We start from the raw sequence: 23130 nt of genomic DNA on the forward strand, positions 1-23130 counted from the left end.
AGAAAGAGAATCTTAAGCAGGCTCCAGGCCCAGCATGGAACCTGACTTGGGGCTCGATCTCAAAACCCTGAGATCATGACCTGAGCCGAAATCACAAGTTGGATGCTTAATCAACTGAGCCACCCAGGTCCCTCTGAAGGCTTTTTAAGCTATCAACTTTTTAAAAATAAAAGTTGTACTGTCTCAGTCTCCTTCGATCCATGGTACTTTTTCTTTGCCCATTTTCTCCTGAATTCCTTCATAACTTTCTTTTCATTGAATCATAAACCTGGGAAGGACTGAATTTTTCAACCCAAATCTATACCATTCTAGGCAGTTGGGATTTGGGGAACACTGTCTATTAGAAGAGGACCCAGGGGCACCTAAGAAAGTTGGGGGGGGGGCGGTTTCTACAATTTAAAATCTAAATGAGGTTCCAAGCGGCCAGGGTTCTAGATCTATGCAGTTCTGCCAGAAATTAGATTTATAGTCTTACAAAATCATAGAACCTCTATTAGTCTTACTATCCTCATCCAAATTAAACTCTCAAAGACCCTTATCAATCTGAACATTATTTTGTTTCTAAAATATGTTGCTCTTATTTTACCAGCATTGCACCTTTCTCTTGCCTCCTATCTCTCTCTTCCCTTGCTTCTTTCTTTAATGCCACGGATAATGTAGACTGACGTTTCTTGCCTCAGTAAAGATTGCATGATCCTGATCTATTTCATGATCTCCTGAGAAAGGAAGTCTTGTCATTTTGAAGTTATTATATTAATCTAACCTAAATTCTTCCTCCCTAAACTGTTTCCCTTCTTGTGGGTAACATCTGTGCAACTGCCCACCTTGTAACAACTTCCAATTAAGAGATTTAATTGTTTTATTTTTTTGAGCTACTGAGTCCCGGTTCCTTCATCCTTGCCTCTCCCCACCCCTCTTCAGAGTTTCCAGCCTTTTTATTCCTTTGGGTTCTGTCCCAGGGCTCTGTGTGACTTTGGTCATAAGCATGTCATTGGACAAAGGCAGTGTTCCAAGAATGGGTAAGCACAGCACCCTTTCTTCTCATTTTTTTAAATTGAGATATGATTGACATATAATATTTTATTAGTTACAGGTAAACAACATAATGATTCAATATGTGTATATATTGCCTTCTCACTTTTTAGGCCTGCTCTCTCTTAGACCAGGCAGCTGCCAGAGGGTCAGGGCTCATCATTCATGGGATCATTCATTGTCAGTCTGAAAGGCTTGCTCTTTACTAAGGACGATCTGGGATACCTAAGCACGAGAGAAGAGCTAGGACCCAATGTCGGAATCCTGGCTAAAGTAATGAGTGACCAAGGTCATGGCCACATGGAGTCCGTAGAAAAGGAGTCTTTCTAGGTTTCTGTCGGTTATGGTTCTCAAATGGTCCCTGGTCCCCCTCCCTCAGCTCAGCTCTTTCTTAGGAGTCTCTCCAGTAACCATTCCTGTCCCCGGAGGATTGTCAGTGACAGGGTTAAGCCCCATATCTGAACACCTGGTGGGAACAAAACACCTCCACTTCCTTTCAAGGTGTATTTTAAGCTGGTTACCTTTGGCTAGTCTCCCTTGTCATCCCCACCGGTAGGAGATCTTTATCTGAGCAAGAATCCTCCTCCTGGAATGCTCTGACAGAGCCCAGCCCCTCCAGCCTGGAGCTGGCCTCTTCAGAATGAGAAGCAAGGATTGCTTCATTCTGTATACCCTTCATGGTCACTTCTGAGTGTAATTTATGGATCCCGCCTGCTGAATAGGACTCTGCTGTTCATGCAGCAGTTCTGCTCGAAGTTGGGACCCATCAGGCTGACCTGCATAATAAAGCAGCCCCCTTAGACCAGAATCCCAGAGTCGCTGATACTGAGGCCACTTTTTTTGTGGTTATTGCCTGGCAACATCTCAAGGCCCTTTGCTGTTTAGTTCTCCAGGAGTGGACAGGTGCTGAGTCTCTGTCTCACTCTGGTTAAATCAAGGGAAATGTGCATTCCCTGCAGGGTCTTGTGTCCTCTCACTGCTACTGGTCTCAGATGGCCTATCCTGATGCCAGGGAAGGTTGGAGCAACTGGTACCTTTAAAGGGTGCCAGGCAGGGATTTATAGCCTCCGGATGCACGTTAGAATCACCCGGAACTTCAAACTCCTATTCATATTCTTCCAACCCTAGGCTGAGAGAATACAGTCCTTCGGGGGTAAATTTTGGGTTTGTTTTTATTTTAAGATTTCAAGTAATTCTAATATGCAAACAGCCTGAAAATCAGTGGTTTACATCAGTGGCTCTCAAAATGTCATCCCCTACTAGCAGCATCTGCCTCTCCTGGGAACTTGTTAGAAATGCAAATTAGTCTCCACTCTAACCTACTGAATCAGAAATTCTGAAAGGGCCCCGATATCTATCTGTCTTTTGTAACAAGCCGTCCAGGAGATTCTGGTGCCCAATAAAGTTTGAGAAGCGCTGGTTTAAGGTATAATATTAATAAAAAAGGAAGATAGTTATATGTGACCTATTGATATAACTTGCAAAAGCATCAGTAGAAAAGATGCACTGAAAAAGATTAGATAAAAATAATAGCTGTGGGATGCCTGGGTGGCTCAGTCAGTTAAGCATCTGACTCTTGGTTGGTTTTTCCTGCAGGTCATGATCTCAGGGTTGTGAGATTGAGCCCATCGTTGGGTGCCCCCCTTCAGTGCAGAGTGTACTTGGGATTATTTCCCTCTCCCTCCCCCTTTGCCCCTGATTAAATAAATAAATGAATAAATAAATAAGTAAATAAATAAATAAATAAATACATAAATACATAAATAAATAAAAGATTTTAAAATGGGGTGCCTGTGTGGCTCCATCGGTTAAGCGTCTAACTCTTGGTTTTGGCTCAGGTCATGATCTCAGGGGTCCTGAAATGGAGCCTGCCTCAGGCTCTGTGCTCAGCATGGAGTCTGCTAGTCCCTCTCCCTCCCCATCTGCACCTCCCTACCCCCCCACCTCTCTACTCCAGTGCTTATGAGCTCTTGCACGCGCCGTCTCTCAAGTTAATAAATAAATAAATAAATGTTAATCGTTATTTAAAAATGATAATAATTGTATTTGGTGGTAGAATTACAGATTTTTAATTTTCCAGATTTTTAGTAATGTCATTATATTGCTCACACACTCTTTTCAGAAACAGAAACTCTGGGTTGTGGTGGTGCAGTATTTTAGTGTTTTGTACTGACAGGTGGGGTTGAGAGCATCACGAGGAATGTAACTAGAGGAATGACTCGTGCCTGGACAGGCCCGACAGGGCAGGTTTCACCTGAGGGCCTATAGCTTTCCTGGAGAGGATTATCCTGCCCCCTCTTTATCTCCTCCTATGGTTCTTAGCCCGGGTCACTCACCTGGGAGGGTGTAGAACAACAGATACCTGGGCCCCACCGCAGAGAGTTGAGTCAGAAACTCTGGAGAAGGGACTCAGACATCAATATAGGTGGACAAACAGACCAACCTGCCCAAGTTATTAGCTGTAGAGTGGGAATAGAAAACCTCTCTCCTTGTCCTTGAGATTCTAAGGGAACCAGGTCATTTCCAGAGGTCATCATCTGGGAGTCTTGGGAACTTCCTAACTGTGCGACGTGGAACCCCTCTGCAAGGAGAGAGCTTCACACACACACACACACACACACACACACACACAGCAAGTGGCAGCAGGTAGGTGGGTCAGAGTGTGGGGGCCAGAGTCAGATGGCTTAGGGGTGAATCCAGGCTCTAATTACTTGCTTTATAACATAGAAAAAGTGACCAGATCCCTCCATGCCTCAGTTTTGTCATCTCTGAAATGGAAATTCCTCACCTAAATATAGTGCCTATCTCATAGGGTTGTGAGGTGGCCTGAATGAGCTAGTACATGTAACATTCTTAAGATATCACATAGGAAGTATCCCATAAATATTAGCTGCTGCTGTTTCTTGCTCTTGTCCTTATTATTAATGGTTTACCTGAGCCTCCAGAGGCCGGGTTGAGTTGAGTTGAATTGAACTGGGGAAGCCAAGGACAAATGGGTGCTTCAAAAATTTCTTCTTTTTATTGTTTATAGTTCATAGTCTTTCTCCTTTTCCTGTTTCTTCCATTGGCCAGTCCCATGGGCATGAAGATGAGAGCAGTTGAATCCTTGGCCCTAAGTCACTCAGAGACTTCTCTAAGGGCCGATTATTATTTGCCCCCTCACACTTAGGGGGATTGCAGCTTTCCCCATTTGCCAGGGTTGACCTTGAGGTGTTCCTGTGTGCTGGGTGGGAGCAGTAACTTTTTTTTTAGTATTTTATTCAGTTTGCCAAAATATAGTATAACACCCAGTCCTCATCCCATCAATTGCCCTCCTTAGTTCCCGTTACTTGGTTACCCCATCCCTCCACTCTCTTCCCCTTCTGCAACCCTTTATTTGTTTCCTAGAGTTAGGAGTCTCTCATGGTTTGTCTTCCTCTCTAATTTTTGCCCCATTCAATTTCCCCTCCTTCCCTCATGGTCCCTTTCACTATGTCTTATATTCCACGTATGAGTGAAAACCATATAATTGTCTTTTCTCCAATTGACTTATCTCACTCAGCATAATACCCTCCAGTTCTATCTACATCAATGTAAATGGTAGGTATTCATTCTTTCTGATGGCTGAGTAGTATTTCATTGTACATATATACCACACCTTCCTTATCCATTCATCTGTCAAAAGACATCATGGCCCCTTCCACAGTTTGGCTATTGTGGACATTGCTGCTATGAATATTGGGGTGCAGGTGTCCCATCATTTCATATCTGTATCTTTGGTGTATATACTCAGTAGTGCAATTGCTGGGTCATAGGGTAGTTCTATTTTTAACTCTTGAGGAACCTCCACACAGTTTTCCAGAGTGGCTGCACCAGTTCACATTCCCATCAACAGTGCAAGAGTGTTCCCCTTTCTCCACATCCTCACCAATATTTGTTGTTTCCTGTCTTGTTAATTTTAGCCATTCTCACCAGTGTAAAGTGGTAAGTCATTGTGGTTTTGATTTGTACTTCCCTGATGGCAAGTGATGTGGAACATTTTATCACGTGCTTGTTGGCCATATGTAGGTCTTCTTTGGAGAAATGTCTGTTCATGAGCAGTGACTTTTCTGATTGGCTCTACTTTCGTTACTTTTCACAATATAATGTTCTAGAAAACCAAATGCATTTCTGATTCTTTTTTGTTCTCCACCTTTGGTATGTGTGTGTGAGTGTGTGTGTAAGGGAGTTGGTCTTGTGTTAGGAAACCCCAGGGAACAGGAATGAGACAGCTTCAGGTTCAGTGGGAAACCAATGACTATTGCCTTTGCAGCTGCTATACTTTTACCTGATGCCAGAAAAGCAGCCAGACGTGTGAGGGGGACACTGGCTCCTCAGAGAAGTCCCCATGTCACTGTTGCACCTGCTTAAATACTTATGAAGCCCCTAGATGTCTACACTTCTCTGAGGGCCTGAGACATCCCAAAACCTGGAGTCCGCAGCCATTCCCATACTCTCCATTTCTCTGACATCAAGCCTGGAATTGGAATTTGTCCCTGTGTCCCAGGTAGCCTCAGTCTGCCTGTGGCTGAGGAGCACTGTCTGTCTCCTCCTTAACTTGGCCCCATACTACCCCAGAGTCAACCTGCTTCATCATTCATGGAAGGCACAGTCCTGCCCTCAGGGGATTATGGCCTAGTTGGAAGGAAAAGCCAGGGCCCAGGGTGACAGAATGTGATGGTTTCTTAAGAGGAAGCTGAGATGCTGTGGGAACAGAGAAGACAAGTCTGGGAATGCTTCTTGGGGAATCTGAAAAGTCATAGTTTAGAGAAGAACATTCCCAGGAAGAAGGCCCATCTAGCAAAGATGTAGAAACTGGGAACCATGAGCCATATTTCAAAAATGGAAGTGGACAAGTGGATCAGGATTGCCCAGTTGGAGGGGCGCCTCGGTGACTCAGTCAGTTAAGCATCCAACTCTTGCTTTTGGCTCAGGTCATGATCTCAGGGTTGTGAGATTGAGCCCTGCATCAGGCTTTGTGCAGAATGTGGAGCCTGCTTAAGGTTCTCTTTCTCCCTTTCCTTCTGCCTCTCCCCACCCCTAAAAAAAAAAGAAGAACTGCCCAGTAGGAATCTTGACCTCTCAGCTGGAGCCTAACTGAATATCCAAGTGATCTGATTTCCAACACTTTACCCAGGTCTGTTCACCATTGAAAATATCCCACTGATCTTTGCTAAGGCAAAAGTGTAGGGGTGCCAAGGGGGAGAGGGAACAATTGGGGTATCTTCAGGGGTGAGGACTGAGGACAGCTGGAGGGAAGGAAAACCCATCTTAGATGGTGGATCTTATCTTTTCTGGCATTAATCTGCTCATTTATCCTACTTCAATTTATGGGGTGAATAGTGGAGGCGATTCCTATTTTAGAGGTGGGAAAATGGGCTTAGGAGAGTATCATGCACAAAGTCACAGGTGTTGTTAGTCAGAGCTGAGATTTGAACTTGGCTCATCAGGCTCTAACACCGCAAGCCTGTCCTTTCTCCACAGAAAAGATTCTCTGCTGACTTTGGATTAGGAAGGTGCCTGTAGCCCAGGGCCATCTTGTTAGTAATTTCTAGTTTATAACGGCCCTCCTAGATGTGACCTGGTTTGAACCACAGCAGCATTTCCTTCTGCCTTCTGATTATTTGTGTTCACTTGGGCAAACCCTTTTGCCTCCTTGAGCCTCAACTTCTAACCAGTTATATCTGGTTACTGATGAGGATGTTCCTCAGGCTGCCCTGCCTGACACCTGGAGTCTCTTTGTCCTTTGTCCTCTTCTCCAGGCTCTCTCCAGTGGCTTCTCTCCATCAAGGTTTATATTTTCCAGTTGCCCAGAAGCACTCGTCTCCCACCATCCTGTCAGCCTTGCTCACAGCACACACATCTGTCTCCTCACAAACATGACAGACTTCCCTGTTTCCTAATGTCTTAGAAACTTAGTGAAGGTCATCATCAGACGTCCTTAGCAAGGACATGTGATGACAGATGGATCCTGGGACCAGGCCCAGTGAGTGGAACCCGCTTATTTTGCTCCATCTGATCAGCTGTGGACCTTTCATTGAAAGAATCAAGGTTAAGCAGTGTGCACTGAGACGATTGCTAGCCAAGGAAGGTCACTCCATCTCCTCTCAGACATTGCCTTTTTATGAAGGCTTTTTATAGCCCACTTTCTTGGGAGTAACTTTTTTCTTAATTAAGAATTCTAATTTTAAAGTGAGCTCTGACCTCTTTCTTTATAGAATCATTCTACTGCTTTGATTGCATTTCATGGGTAGAAATTAAGATCCTTTATTGTCTGCTATCTCTGTTTTCCTCACGGCTGGTTACCCATGGCAAACTGACATTTTATGGAGATCATAAATGAGTTTATCCTGCTAGAATATCAATAAAGCTCCTTGGAAAGTTTTATCGAGGTACTAGAAGGACATAAGAGACTATTAGCTCCCTTCCTTTTTTAAAAGATTTTATTTGTTTGAGAAAGAGAGAGACCGAGGGACTGAGCACAAGCAGGGGGAGGGGTTGAGGGAGAAGCAGGCTCCCTGCTGAGCAGGGATGTGGGGCTTCATTGCAGGATCCCAGATCCATGACCTGAGCCGAAGGCAGATGCATAACCAACGAGCACCCAGGTGCCCTCTTATCCTCTTATTAAGAATGCACAGGGTGTGCTTCAGCATGGGTGGGAGCTGTAGCTAAATGACTTCTGAAGCAGAACGTAGAACATTTCTTTAGAGTGAACTTGAGGGAGAATGCAAAGGGAATATGATGCCTCCTTTAGAATTTGAAGAAGCTGGAATTTGGCAAGGTCAGTTCTCTGGATAGAAGTTGATTTACACTGAAGAGCGTTATTCTGAGTATTACTTCCTGTGTACCTCAGGAACCAGTCATCTCTGCGACCCAACCACAGGGCCAAGAAGCCTCCTCAAGTGCACAGGGAGATGTGCACACAAATGTGTCTGCAAACCCCTGAAAGATCCGGGGTGCCCATCAGTAGAGCATGGGTGAATAATAAATAAATGAACCGGAACTACATGTGACAATATGAAAAAGAAATCTAAAATATATAACATTGGACAAAAATATTGGCAAATGATATTTTAATAGTTTAATACTACTTATGTAAGGTTCTAAACTAAGCAAAAGAGTGTTTAGTTATTATTTATGACAATAAACGCATAGTAAAATACAATAGGTGGCAAAAGAATGAAGAATACCAAATTTAAAAGTGATTACCTCTGGAGCTGGAGGAAAGTGGACTCTGGGAAGTGTTCACAGGGAACATATCTGGTTTCTTAAAGTGATTGCTAGGTATGTACATTGAAAATATTCATATTTTTGAATGGCTGAAATATGTTATAATTTTAAAATTTGGTTTTACAAAGGGAGAACCTATCCAAAACAGTTTGGCCAGTAGTTTCAATTTTTAATAATTACTAATCAGATTTTTCTGGGAGCTGATTAACTTGAGATTTTGCTGTTCTCTCATCTTTTGCCCCATCCAATTCATTGTGGCACTTCATCATCCTTGAGCACCAGGGGGAAAATAAGAGAAGACAAGAAACTCCTCATTTTCCTATTTGTTTGTTGAGTATGGAGTAGAAATTATGCACTGAAGGAAATCTTTACATTTTTAGCATATTCATTTATCACAAGGCTCATAACAGGTTAACTGAGACACACTTGAATTCTGGGTAAATATATAAGGACTTCCTGCTGAACTGAAGGGGAAGGGGCCTGCCACTGTGTAAATATTTTTTTTTTTAAGATTTTATTTATTTATTCATGAGAGACACACAGAGGGAGAGGCAGGCTCCATGCAGGGAGCCCGACGTGGGACTCGATCCCGGGACTCCAGGATCATGACCTGAGCTAAAGGCAGACGCACAACCACTGAGCCACCCAGGCGTCCCTACTGTGTAAATCTTGCTCCAGGTCCCCACTCTGCTCCAGGGCAGTGTTTCTTAGGGTTTTTTTTTTTTTTTTTTAAAGATTTATTTATTTATTTTAGAAAGAGTGTGTGCAAGCAGTGGGAGAGGCAGAGGGAGAGAATCCAAGTAGACTCTACACTGAGCACAGAGCCTGACACAGGGCCTGGTTCCATGACCCTAAGATCATAAACTGAGTTGGCACCAAGAGTTGGGCGCTTAACTGATAGAGTCACCCAGGTGCCCTCAGGGCAGTGTTTTGATGTCCTATTCTGATATCAGTGTTTGTTTTGCCTTAACAGCATGGCCGGACCCCCCTTCATCTTGCTGCCAATAAGGGCCATCTTTCTGTGGTCCAGATCTTGCTGAAGGCTGGCTGTGACCTCGATGTCCAGGATGATGTGAGTAGAAGCCACATTCTATTGGGATGAGCTATTAGGAGATCTTGTCTGCCTAGAAATCCACAGTACAGTGTGTAACCAGCTATAAGGTGGAAGAGTAGAAGTTGCATTTCTACCATTTTTTAGCTTTGTCTTTGTCCCCATGGCGGGAAGAACTTCCTCTTAAAGACCTGCCCTGGGATCCATTCTCAGTAACAAGCTAGAGTTTGCAAGGGTGCGGTAGTTTTCGCTTCATGGTTCATGTCCTATCTAGTATCATCCAAGTGTAGAGCCTCAAAGGGCATTTTGCCTATGTCCTGTCTTGGTGTGAAGGAGCACACTACACACAGACACACGCATATACACACGTACACACACTAGAGTGAATGTGGGCAAGGCCTGTTGGAAATATGTAATTGACTAGGCTTACTACTAGAAAAAGTAGGGCTTAAAAACTTAATTTCTTCCTTTTCTCACCTTGATTTCTCTTAGTGTACATTTAGTTAAAGAGGATCTGTTCAAAGTAAAAAAATAACTGATACCATGGAATCCAAGAAAAAGGAAGCCTGCTGAAAGAGTTCCCTCTGGGGCAATGCCTTTATTAGGACTTATCTCTGAGTCTTTTCATTCAGATTATCTAGAGAAAGACTCTGATTGGCTCCTTTGGAGTCAGATATCTATTCCTGAGTCAATCATCAGTGGCTGGGGTGACGTCACATAGTGCACAGGCTTGCCTTGGTCTTTGGGGATATAGATTCTCTAAAAGGAAGATAGAGATAAGATCATATAAATTGTCCTCCAATGAGCTATTACCGAAGTCCTATGATAATGTGATTGGAAATTATTTTCAGAAATTCTATTTTTTTTAAGGTTTTATTTATTTATTCATGAGAGACAGAGAGAGAGAGAGAGGCAGAGACACAGGCAGAGGGAGAAGCAGGCTCCATGTAGGGAGCCTGATGTGGGACTCGATCCCAGGTCTCCAGGATGACACTCTGGGCCAAAGGCAGGCGCCCAACTGCTGAGCCACCCAGGCGTCCCTATTTTCAGAAATTCTAATTTCAACTTTAATTTGTGTGGTAGGACCCTAACAAATAAATTTTGTGAGGAATACAAAATCTTAAAGAATTTGCATTTATCATAATCTCTTCCTGATTTACCTTTAATAACTGTGGTTACAGAGTGTTAATCAAATTTCAGACCCTCAAGTATGCTATCATATAGGTTACCATAATGCTTCTAATTTTGTGTAATTATCTGTGCAATGTTCTGAAACTTGGCAGACACACAAGATGGACAGTATTCGTAAAGAAATAACTAAATGTCTTTGTTTTACGTACAGGCAGAAGGCTGTCCAGTATCATTCTTAAATCTCTGGTTATATTTGGAAGTTGTTGGGTCATCGAAACTGTTACTTTCAAAAGATGCTGATTTAGCTTTCAGCTGTTGATTTCTACTCTGGATCATAATACTTTTTTTCTCCACACTGTAACCATCATAACATTCCTGATTATATATCATCTCCTTAGATGACAGGAATGAAAATACAAGGCGAGAGAAAAGATTTTGACCACAGAAAAGGCAGGGCATTGGGTGCTGGTGCAGACATGTTGGTCTTCTCTTTGCATAATTAAAGTCCTCACTGGCCATGCCAGCAAGGCTCCCATACCAGGCGTGCTAACTCATCTCAACCTAAGTCCTGCATCAAGCTTAGGCTCCGAGAATCACTGTGTTCTCATATAGCAAAAGCCACGCTAATTTCCTTACAAGTTTATATCAGGCAAGGGTGTTTATATTAGGTAAGGTAGGAAGTAAAATAGGAGTTTTCACAAGGTAGCCAAAGGGAGACATGTCAGCAGAAGGAAGTTCAGCACTACTTTTAGACAGAAACTCCTTCATTTCATTTATTGGAATAATGTATTTTCTTGCCTCTTTTCCTTGCCCCAATCAGACAATATATACATTGCTTCTCCTTGATAACTTAAATCAAGACAAAACAAAAACAGAGCAACCAAACCGTGTAAAATTGTTTGGGAAAGGAGAAAGTAGCATTGATCATCACTAGTTCTGAAGTAATGCGTTCACCAGAATACTCTTCATGTCTGTTTTCTACATTTTCTGTGCCTGTTGATGATCAGTTTTGAAATTTATGCACGAATTCGAAGAAGAAAACTATAGGTGTTTTTTTTTAAAGAAGCTGGGACATTAATTATTGGAAAAAATCAGTTCAGAAGTTACCTGTCTTGGATGATAGGTAGAAATAGAGAATGTTAATGTTGTGAAGAATTTACTCCTAACTTCATATTCTGCAGATATATTCCCTATGTCATGGTAAGGACTGAGAATTAGTTGAAGAATGACCTCCAGTGGCCTGGAATGGGATTATTATGAATTTCAACCTGTGGAAACCAGTTCTTTAGAATATGCAACTCCAGGAGAAAATCCCCTCTTGCTTCCTGCCAATCCTGTCAACTCGCATTGGAGCTCTAATGCCATCTCTGATTGGTCAATGAGCAACTACACGGCCCCCACCTCAGAAATAGTCCAGGACCCCGTGGCCATGATCAAAGCCACGAAGGAAGAAAAAAATAAGAAAACCCAGAGAAGAAAGGCTAGGAAGAACCCTAGAAGATCAGAGAGAGAAAAAGAGGTCAGCAGCTTGCTTTTGCACACCTGTGCTGTTCTGGGCTTCCTTGCAACATGTCTGTCGGTGCCACCTGGGAAGGATTCCTCCTGAAGAGGGACGTGTTCCACCTCTGTGTGCCTTCAGCTTCTTCCCAGAGCTTAGCTTTGGAATCTCCGTGCACTGTGTGCTCACTCTTTTACACCACGTAGGAGAGAGAATTAAAAGTATTTCACAACAAAGATTTAGACCTCAGAGGTTGCAAACTCCTTAAATCCCGTAAGTGAGAAACACTGAAGCCAGAAAAATTGAGAGCTGGCAGTTTACGCACTTTGCAAACAGGTCAGCATGTCCCAAATCAAAGTGCCAAACTGCAGGGTTGCTGCTGGCTCTCCAGGTTCCCAGCTGCAGTGTTTTTCCTTCTGCTTCTTTGTAGTTAATCATTCAACAAATACTTCTTGGGCACCTGTAGTGGCCATGGCACTGTGCTAAAGCACTTAGCTAGATGATGCCATAAAGAGGCAGCTGATCTTTTTTAAGGCCTGCACTGAGGTTAATTGACTTCATGGGGTGGATACAGCTTGGAGTAAGTGCAAAGAGCCTTGACAATTTGAATTCTGGCCTAACCGTGCTACCCCGAATTAACTGGATATCCTCGGCGAGGCACTGAATAGCACTGAGCTTTAGTAATTTGTTTGTTATCAGTAAAATGAGAGAATTAGATGCCATTTAGAGTAGAGGGTCAATAAACATGTATTGAACAAACAACTATCGAATGCTGTTAAGAGTGTCATACCTTTTCCAGCATTTTTTTTCAAATTTCCAGAATTTCATGGTGTACTTAGATAATACAGAAATAAGGATTATGTCAAAGTTGCTGCCTGGGTCTGTTAATAAGTATGTATTGAGGACATATTTTGTTGTTTTTTGTGTCCTATTTCAAAGACGAAATGTTTCCACAGTAAATTTTATAGGAGAAAAGTAACTGGCCCTATTTCAATCGAGGGTCTCAGGTGCTCGATGGGGTTGGGTTTGGGGAAGAGGAGCCCTGAGATAGATAGCCCAGGGTGGCCTATTGCTTATATGTTTCATGTCTCTCTGAGTGGCCTTCCACTCTCATCTTGGTAACTTTGTGGTGGCTGGTATTTATAAGCCAGAGAAAGTGTCTCATGCAGTCCTCTAGAACTGCCCCATCCAGTGTTTGCAAGGCCAATGGCACAGCTCAAGGACAGCCTCCTACAGTGAGGAAAAGCTGATGTTGGCCTTCTTGGCAGTGTTTATCTGACTGATGGGGTCAGGACCCAGGCTCAGAGTGAGTTCTCAGAGGGGAGTAGAGCTGGAGGGGAAGCGGTGGCCTAGAGACAGGCAGTGTCCTCTAAGTCTCTGCAGGAGACATCTGCTCCAGTGGCTTAGGACAATCTATGTTCTCACTGCACCTCACTCAATTAATTAGATCTCTTTGAATCTTGATAATCCGTCTGGAAATTTACTTTTAAAGGATAAACCAAAAGTTAGAGTTAGCTTCTTTCATCGAGCTAGAGTTTCACAAAGGAAAGTCCCCTCCAGGGAAGCAAAAGATTCATGCTGAGAGCAAGTAATAAATAATAGTGATATTCTAGCTCTGAAGCTGCTTGAACTTGTGATTTAGGGGCAGCTTGTGAAACACAAGAAAACACTTGATCTGCAGCAAGGTTTAGGCTAGACTGCAGCCTCACCAGCTGAGGCCCCTCATGCAATGACTTGGACAGAAAAGTGGCTGACGTGATCCCTGAGTGCCAGGCTTTGTGCACAACACAGATCAAATGGTTAAGTTCTGTTATGTGAAAAGGCAGTTCTCATCAGTCCAAGGAGTGATGGTTCCAGTGCTGGCAGTCTGTGGGAATATTAAAAGGTCCTGGGAGGGGTGCCTGGGTGGCTCAGTGGTCAAGCACCCTGCCTTTGGCTCAGATCATGATCCCAGGGTCCTGGAATAGAGTCCTGCATTTGGGCTTCCCACAGGGAGCCTCCTTCTCCCTCTGCCTGTGTCTCTGCCTCTCTCTGTGTTTCTCACGAATAAACAAATAAAATCTTAAAAAAAAAAAAAAAAAGCCATGTTTATCCCAAAAGAATAAGCTGCAGTCTCCCCTTCTTGCAGAGAACAAAACACCATCTATCTTATCAGGTCATCAACTGTACTTGAGGCCCATTTTGGGAAAACCTGTCACCATTCTGATGGGGAAATGGCAGTCTTGGAAATTCATACAGAAAATTTTTAAAAGTTAAGATTTGGGCAGTTTCTCATAGGATGACTTGTTTGTACATAGTGTATGTCATCTGGAAATACTTCCTAGCATGTTTCAGAAGAATGTGTAATGGTTTGATGCACCTCCTGCACCCGCTGATCCAGTGGCCACATTCTTCTTGTGACTGCAAGGCATGCAGAAAGGGTTGTCTTTGAGTAAGGGGTCTGGGATGGTGGACAAGAAGGTAACCAAGTCTTAATCTAATTTATAATGGAGATAATGGTTTAGAATGCCAAGAGGGAGGGTTCATGATAGAAATGCTGGGGGCAGTGGATGAATCATAATAATAGAGCTAGAGGGATCCCTGGGTGGCGCAGCGGTTTGACGCCTGCCTTTGGCCCAGGGCGCGATCCTGGAGACCCGGGATCGAGTCCCACGTCGGGCTCCCGGTGCATGGAGCCTGCTTCTCCCTCTGCCTGTGTCTCTGCCTCTCTCTCTCTCACTGTGTGCCTATCATAAAAAAAAAATAATAATAATAGAGCTAGATGTCCTGACCCATCACGCTGCAGAAATCCCTTAATTCTACACATGAATAGTGAGAAGAGATTCTGAGCCATGGACAATCCTATTATTGGTATATTGTTACAGCTTAGACTTTTAATAAATAGCAGTTTTCCCTGTTGCTAAAATTGTACATCTTAAATATAAAAAATAGGAAGATATTTAAAAGTATAAGGAAAAAAATAAAAATTACTTCCCCTCATGGATTTTTATTTATTTTTTTTATTTTTTAAGATTTTATTTATTTATTCATGAAAGGCACACAGAGAGAGGGAGAGACACAGGCAGGGGGAGAGGCAGGCTCCATGCAGGGATCACACCCCGGGCTGAAGGGGGCGCTAAACCGCTGAGCCACCAGGGCTGCCCCCCCTTATGGATTTTTAAAGGGAGTTTTTTTTTTAATTTTAAGGAAGTGAATTTGAGTTTTAAATCGCCTTATATGCTCTTTTTATTATGATAAAATGCACATAAGATTTACCATTTTCAACTGTACAGTTAAGGGGCATTAAGTATATTCACATTGTTGTACAACCATCACGACCATCCATCTCCAGGATTTTTTTTTATTAAGTGATTTTAATATGCATAGTTGTTTTTTCTAAATTTTAGGGTGTTTAATAAGTAGAATCAGATTTCATTAAGGTTATTTATAGGTAGCAGTGCATCCCTCTTCAAAAAAATCTCCATATTTTCTGTCTTATAATTGTCTCTCTTTCCTCTCTTGGGCTAAGGATGAGGGATGCCCCAGAGTATGTCCTTTGCTCCTCTGGTGCTCCACCAGAACATTTTATTTATGCAGAACTCTCACCAACCAAATCATAGAACCCAAGAAGGGAAGGGACAGACCTTGGGGACCATCCATCCCTCCTTTTATAGGTGAAGTACCAGAGGCCCAACAAGGTGACAGCTGTCTCCCAAGGCTGTGCAAGACTCACATCTGGCCCCCTTGCCCTGCACCCCTCCCTTTCCTACCAGAAGTTTTCCACACTGTTCACCCATCTCTCTATTCCAGTTTGGACCCCAGGCTGACTTGATTTGTCTCGACTTGACTTCCGGAGTACGTGTCAGAGATGAGCTGTGCTCTTAGAGACTTCAGAACCTCTCTTATCTTGATCATCTTACTTTCTCTCAAATGCAATTAGGGGAAAGAGTCAAGTTCCCTTTGATGCCCTGATGGAGAAAGAGGAGGTCAGCAATCCCCGGCATCTGACCACAGGGAAAGGGGTCAAATGGCAGCATAAATCAGTGAGGATGCTGTCATGAAATATCAGAAGAGGCTTCATAGACATACACAGTGGTAGCTTATAGTCCCTGGAGTCCTCAGATGACATAGCATAAACCTCGACGTTACCCTCAGCCTGTACAGATCAGTCCACAAATATGCACCCATCATCAAATCATGAGTGTTGCTAGCTGACATAGCTGGATACGGATTCCTCTGAAAGAAAGCAGACAACGGGAGGACTCAGTAGGGAGTAAAGATTGCTGGCTTGATCGCATAGCACACACAGTCTAGCTCTCAGACTTTTCACAGATGTGACAGTCATAATCCCCCCAAACACTGCCATTCCTTGGGGCGGCGGGGGAGTGCCTGACCCTTATTTCGAGGTCAGCACTGAAGCTGTTCTATGGTTGGTTCAAGGTTCCCACTGAGTTTGTGAACAAAAAAGCTCTGCCTGGCATGGTGGCCAGTCTGCTCCAGTTGAGGAGAGGAGATGTCCTTGTGTCAGAGTAGGGGAGTTTGAGTATTGCAGGGTGGGGTCGGGAGAGCTGACTGCTGTTCCTGCATCCACATCACTCTGCAGGGGGATCAGACCGCCTTGCACCGGGCCACAGTGGTGGGGAACACGGAAGTCATCGCGGCGCTCATCCAGGAGGGCTGTGCTCTGGACCGCCAAGACAAGGTGACATGGGGCGTGTTGGCCTGAGGACCCTGCTTTGGGAACTTGTGACTGTTCAAGGTGTTATCAATCCTGAGTCCTGTCACTCATGATTTAACATGATAAAATCAGCCCAAACTTTCTTTTAAAAGACTAATATTCCAACAAATTGTTTTTTTTTTTTTAAATCCTTCCTCCCATTCTGTGGCTGCAATGTGCGACCACATAAATATAAATGATAAAGAAGAAAAGTCTTTTAATAATGATCTGTGGAGGCCTCGATGGGGGAAGGGATGTGCCCTGGATTATTTCTAATTTTTCTTTAAAAGAAAGTGACCAATTTATTTGAAATAGATTGGAAGGAAAAAATAAGCAAAACTAGTTCTTTAAGAAATCCCAATGATATATTAATCATTGCTTTTCATTCATTAAACAGTCTTAAAACAGGGGACTTCATAATTAAGCGCAGCTCAGCCGGTGTTTACTTTTTAGACAACTTTTTATTAAAGTGTGATATATATATACACAGAAAAATGTTCAAATCATAAGCGTGCCGTTCAGTGAGTTTCCACTAAGTGGGCACATCCGTATGAGGGCCCCCGTCCCCCCGTCAAGACGCAGAGCAGCAGCAGCACGCCAGAAGTGCCCTCACCAGCGCCCCCAGTCACTTTTTCCTTTGCCTCCTGCCCTGTGCCGTAGGGCCCACGGGCCAGTGCATGCGTCGCCACTACCATTCCCAGCACCATCCCACTCCCTGGCCTTTGGGACACTACCTTGCCTTCCCCTTGTGGGTGTCAGTGCTAGTGAGCCAGTCTCATGGAGTGGACACTCTGCGCCCTGACCTGGAACAGCACGGGTGGTCTCTGTGCCTCTCCTCTCCATGCCTCTCCCCCCCGTAACCCGCACCCCACTCGCTTCACTGCAATTAATATTTCTTTTATAGGAAGGTAAACAAGTGCCAGCTGTGTGTGTCCATTGGTTAGTTTTTATTTAAAAGCCACATATCAGGGGCACTCGTTTATCTTATTTACAAGTCATTGTTTTCTCAGTGTCTGCTAATTTGTTTCGGTCCCTGAGACTTTGGCCTGAACTGGATGAGATTAAATTCTGGGGGGAGAAGATGAGAGGAGGAATCTGTCTATCCAGCCCTTGGGCCTGGCAGTTTATGAAGCCGGACTCTTCATTTGCCTGATTTTTGCAGAGTTCTCTCTGGGGCCAGGAGCAGAGCAGACCCCAAAGGCTGATGGAGGTGGGAAGGAATGAACATCATGTCCTCTTGTGGTTAAACATGACCTGTGGATGAGCCTTTCTCAGCTGGGGTTCCTTGAGAGATTTAAGCCCTAATGCCTTAAAGCATCTATTATACATCATAAATCTAAAATGGTATTTGCTGGAGTGCCTGGGGGACTCAGTCATTCAAGCATCCGACGTGATCTCAGCTCAGGTCATGATCTCAGGGCCATGGGATTGAGCCCCACATTAGGCTCCATGCTGGGGGTGGAGCCTGCTTAAGATTCTCTCTCTCGTCCTCCGCCCCTCCCCCCCAAAAAATAAAAATTAAGAAACTAAATGGTACTTATTATGTACTGTTTCTGGGAGAAGGGAGAAACTGGCCACTGAAATCATTTTCTGGGCTCTGTGGTTCCAATGAAAAGCCCCATTTGAGAAAGGACCCGTGGTGTGCCCTCGAAGTACACTGATGTGTCAATACTAAGGAGATGAATTAGGTCTTCGGCAATGTGCTTTCTGTTTCTGTATGTGTTTCTCAGGATGGGAACACGGCTCTACACGAAGCGTCCTGGCACGGTTTTAGCCAGTCAGCCAAACTGCTCGTTAAAGCAGGAGCCAACGTGCTTGCCAAGAACAAGGTGAGGCCCAGCAGGTGCTAGAACCCTTCGTCCACAGGTGAGGATGGCTGCGGGCTTTTGTCCCTGTGGGGGCCTCCTCTCTGAGCAGAGTGAGAGCTCAGGGGAGCACGTGGAACCCAGCCGGGGAAATGAAAGCTTGGAACTTGTTAGTGAACCTATAATCTCCGTGATGAGCCAGAGAACCCACTAGAGTCGCTTTGACTTCTTTGAATTCTCCGGGCTCTCACTGCTTTCCCATTGGTTTATTAGGGTGTGGTTAGGCAAGCAGCCCTGTCCTCATGGAGACAGGGAGAGGCCAGGAGCACCTCTTCTCCCTCCTTTTCCTGTCTCACCTGCAGTGACACATCATGTCTTCTTCCCCTCCTTCTGTGCTCATTATTAATGAGTGCATCTCTGGATTGCTTCAGAAGCCTCACAGCAGATCGGCCCACTTGCCTAGTCCCTTCTTCATCCTGCTCCTCCTCTGCCCAGGAATCTTCCAGTAAAGCTCTGCAGCCTGATGCTGTCTCGGACCTCCCTGCAGTGGCCTCAGTCTATGTCTGCAGCCTCCTTCCCTGTGCCTTTCCCAGCATGTGGCTCCTCTGCTCACAGTGGGCTCACTGTCCCTCCTGTTGCCTGCTCCCTTTGAGGAAGCCTGCCCCTCATCTCCGCCTACAGACCTCCAACCCAGACTCCCAGGGCAGTGGCCTCTCCCTCTCCAAAGGCCCATCAGGCTACTTCCTGCACAGCTCCTCCGACACTACACACAGCTTTGTGCTGTCATTTATAGGTTAAATGTTTCTCATGGTTCCCTCATGGGACAAAAGCTTGAAGAAAAGAAGCAAGCCATGCATCATAATATCTCCAGTAATGCCTGAGTCACTGCCTGGCAGACTGGTGGCTGCTTCCTTTCTTCCAAGTGGTACATTGTCTGGAACATGGGTTGTAGGTGGATCCGCATTGTATATTTAGATCCTGGAACTCTGAGAAGTGGGTGGTTCCCAGTTAATGGATAGGGAAGCCTAGGTGGGAGCCAGTAGTCTCAACTATGACATGTGACTTGTTTGTGACACAGTTAGGGCCATAAACTAGCCTGAGTCTATCTTCTCCACCACTCTGCCTCCCATCCTATATGGATCCCAAAGGTATTGTGGAAAGCCACAAGATCTCTCTGGATAAAATAGTAGCAACTGTCAGAAGCAAAAGTAGGTGTTACCCTAGAAAAAGACTTCTATATTTTGCAGCAGCCACAGCCTCTGGGGAAGCCTCTAAAAAGGTTGTCCCCTCTCCCCTCACTTTTATTGAGGTACAACTGACAAGTAAAATTGTAAGGTATTTAAAATGTACAAAGTGATGACTTGATAGATGTATACATTGTGAAAGGATTGCCCCCCACCTGGTTAATTAACACATCCAACACCTCACATGTTTACACTTCCCCAAAAATATTTGATGTGAACATTTCAGTTCTATTATTAATGCAGTTTATCAACTATAGTCACCATGATCTATGTTAGACTTACTCATAACTGAAACGTTGTACCCTTTTAGCAACCTCTCCCTACCTTCCCCACCCTCCACATATAAGTGATACCATACAGGATTTACTTCTCTGGCTTATTTCATTTAGCATATTGTGCTCCAGGTTCATACATGTCACAAACGATACAATTTCCTTCTATTTTTAAGGTTGAATGATATTCCATTGCATGAGAACATTCTGTCGTATAAGAACTTAGTCAGTGAGTGTATCAGCCTCTGTCTGGGAAATAAGTACTCATTACTCAGGATGGAAAAAATGCCTGCTATGTATATCTATGTAGGTCACATTTTCTAAATGTCAGCTTCTAAGGTAAAATCCATATACAATAAAGTTCAGCCTTCTTAGGTATATTGTCATAGGAGTTTTGACAAATGTGTACAGTTGTGTAACCACCTCCTCAATCAAGATATAGAATGTTTCCATTACCCCCAAAGACTTCCCTTGTGTGGCTTGGTGGAAATGGTTCACCCACCCACCACTCTCGGCTCCTGGCAACCGCCAATCTGTTTTTGCCTTTCTCAGAACATCATATAAATGGAATCATATAGTATGCAGCATTTTTGTGTCTAAACCTCTTTCACTTAATGTTTTCGAGATTTCTCCATGTTGTGACACGTATGATTAGTTCATTCCTTTTTACTGCTGAGTTCCAGTGTGTGAACATACCATAATTTGTGTATTCTAACCACAGTTTTTAACTTTCTTGATCCAAATATTTTTCAGCATTATTGATACTTTCTTATTAGCAAAGTTTGGTGTACAGCTCTAGAACCATTAGGTTTCTTTTACGTCACTCAGTTTTTCAACACATTTAATAGCTCCCACGAGGCCAACACCTTTGAGACAACCTACTCCCTTTGCAGTAAGAATTACATCAATCCAGGCACTGAGCCCTTGCACAGGGAACGGAGTGTTTAAAATGTGAACAGACCCTTAGTTTTTGAGAACTAAGCTAGCAGTGGCTCTCTACCTGGTGGTGCTTTAAAATCTCCTGGAAAACTTCAAACAGAAACAAAAAGTGGGAGCACCGGGGTAGAAATAACCAAACTCACCTGATGGCTAGCTGTAGGGTGATGGGCTATCCCAGTTTTCCCGGAGTCAAGGGGCCTCCCGGAGTTTAGGACTTCTAGTACTAAAGCCTGCACTGCCCAGAATCCACCCCCAGGCCAAGTACACCAGAGCCCCTAGATGGGTTGCAGCTGGGCACCGGGATTAAGGCTTCCTCCGGTGATTCTGTGGCGCAGTGGGAGGTTGATAACCACTGAGCTCACTAAGCCCTCAGTCTTAAAATCTTCAGATTCCTTGCAGGTAACAGCAAGGAAGAAAGATTCGACCCAGGGGAATTAGGGCTGAGGGTGTGAGGGGGAGGTAGGTGAACCAGCCACGTACAGGCTTCCTCTGTGTGTTTTGTTTTGTTTCTTTAAATAAAAACTTATTCCTCTTTTCAAGAGGTGAGGAATAGAACTTCCTCGAGTATGGGCAGACAGTGCTGTGGGGTCCAGACCCTGGCTGAGAAAGAGCTGTCGTAGGCAGTGAGACAGCTCTGAGCCCACGCTGGTGCAGTCTTGATGCAGCTTCTTAGCACAGCCCTCAATCACCCTGAGCTTATATACTTAACCTCCTGTATGCTCCTAGGCTCTCCAGGCCAACACCGTATCTCCTCTTGTGCTGTCTGCTTTTCTTGTTACTTTTATCAGCAGCCTTGCAGGCACTGCGTGCATGGCTTTAAAAAGTTGTATTTATGTCATGAATTCTTTCTGTAAGATTACCGTGGACATTATTCTGCTCCTGGGTTGTCACTTTGAAATGGCATATTGAAGATAGAGCCCTAAAAGCAAGGGGGTCTCTATCTCTATGGTAAGTCGTGGATGTAATTATATTGCCTGCTATGTGGGTACTTGGTCCATGGTTCACGTTTTGATGTTTCAAGAAAAATACGAGAATGGACGACTTGCACAAGGCCTACAAGTTAAATCTCCGTGATCTACACTTGCAGGAAGTGGCCTGTCTTGCCTTTCCTTCACTAGTGGAGCACTGTGGCCACAGCTGTTATCCGTGTGGCGCAGGAAGGATGCAGCCCTCTCCAAAAGGAGTGTAACGTAGTGCATGTGCACAGCATTTGGCCCTTAAATAAAACTTTTCCTAGGCACTCTGAATTCATCCCTACAGCCTCAGGAAGTGGGGGGTCAACATTCCGTTTTACAGGTAAGGAATTCAAGACTGAGCATATTAAGAGTCTTGACCAGTGACTTTCAACTAGTAAGTGACAGAGCCAAGGTTTCCTGACAGATGTGACTCTTGTGCCTGTCTGGATTCCAAATGAAATGCTCTTGCCACCGAAACGCCCTGCTGGGGTCACCAGTCAGGAAGAAGAGAATGTGAGCATTGACTTTTTTCTTTTCCCTGCAAGTGTCTGTCACCCGTCTGCTAAGCCTGCCCGGTGCAGGTCTGCCGAGAAGCGTGTCGCTAACGTGTCCTCCCTTCTCTTGCCTCTCTCCAAGGCGGGGAACACAGCTCTGCACCTGGCCTGCCAGAACAGCCACTCCCAGAGCACGCGCGTCCTCCTGCTGGGCGGGTCCCGGGCCGACCTCAAAAATAACGTGGGTGAACAAATCCGGCTTCTCTCGCGCTCTCTTGTATCACCTTGGGAAATAACCCTTCCAAAAGCATACCTGAGTATTAACAGAAAATGAAAATGTGCAAAATGTTTGGGGCCTATCTATAAAGTATTCACTTTTTTGCTATGTCTTAAGGGGTCGGCTAGGGGCAGGAGAAGAGCAATCAAGATGTCACAACACTGCTTTCCTCCCAGCCTTTCCCCTCCTTCCTCAGCCTGGGTTTGTTTCAACGTTTCTCCTGGCATGTGCTGGCAAACGAGCCCAGGAAAGCTCTGCCCACGTAACGTACAGTTTAGCAACGGCAGACGATGCCACGCAGGGGAGTTCTTCCGATGCTCCATGACCTGCCTCTGCAGATCCATTGCTGAGGCGCCCCTGGGTCGGTGGTTCTTGGGGGAGGCCTGACTTTTGAGGTCACGTGGGTATGCTTCCTCCCTCCATAGGCAGTGGGGTTTCCTTTCTTTTTTTTTTTCTTTTTTATTTTTATTTATTCATTCATGAGAGG

General features: G+C 44.4%; 1 protein-coding gene across 14 annotated transcripts in view; it reads left to right on the forward strand.

The window, feature by feature from the left end:
- ANKRD6 (ankyrin repeat domain 6) overlaps positions 1 to 23130 on the forward strand; it is a 197863-nt gene that overhangs the window by 146651 nt on the left and 28082 nt on the right. For 7 of the 14 annotated variants that reach the window (XM_025444491.3, XM_035697733.2, XM_025444490.3 and 4 more), the window contains 4 exons: positions 9254 to 9352; positions 16543 to 16641; positions 18387 to 18485; positions 22509 to 22607. In XM_025444491.3, coding sequence (XP_025300276.1) covers positions 9254 to 9352; positions 16543 to 16641; positions 18387 to 18485; positions 22509 to 22607 — 396 coding nt within the window. Of the gene's footprint in view, positions 1 to 9253; positions 9353 to 11643; positions 11982 to 16542; positions 16642 to 18386; positions 18486 to 22508; positions 22608 to 23130 lie in introns of all 14 variants that reach the window. The other 7 variants (XM_035697738.2, XM_035697731.2, XM_035697734.2 and 4 more) reach the window with 3 other exon arrangements.

Source organism: Canis lupus, chromosome 12, assembly GCF_003254725.2.
Source record: "Canis lupus dingo isolate Sandy chromosome 12, ASM325472v2, whole genome shotgun sequence".
Lineage (NCBI taxonomy): Eukaryota > Metazoa > Chordata > Mammalia > Carnivora > Canidae > Canis > Canis lupus.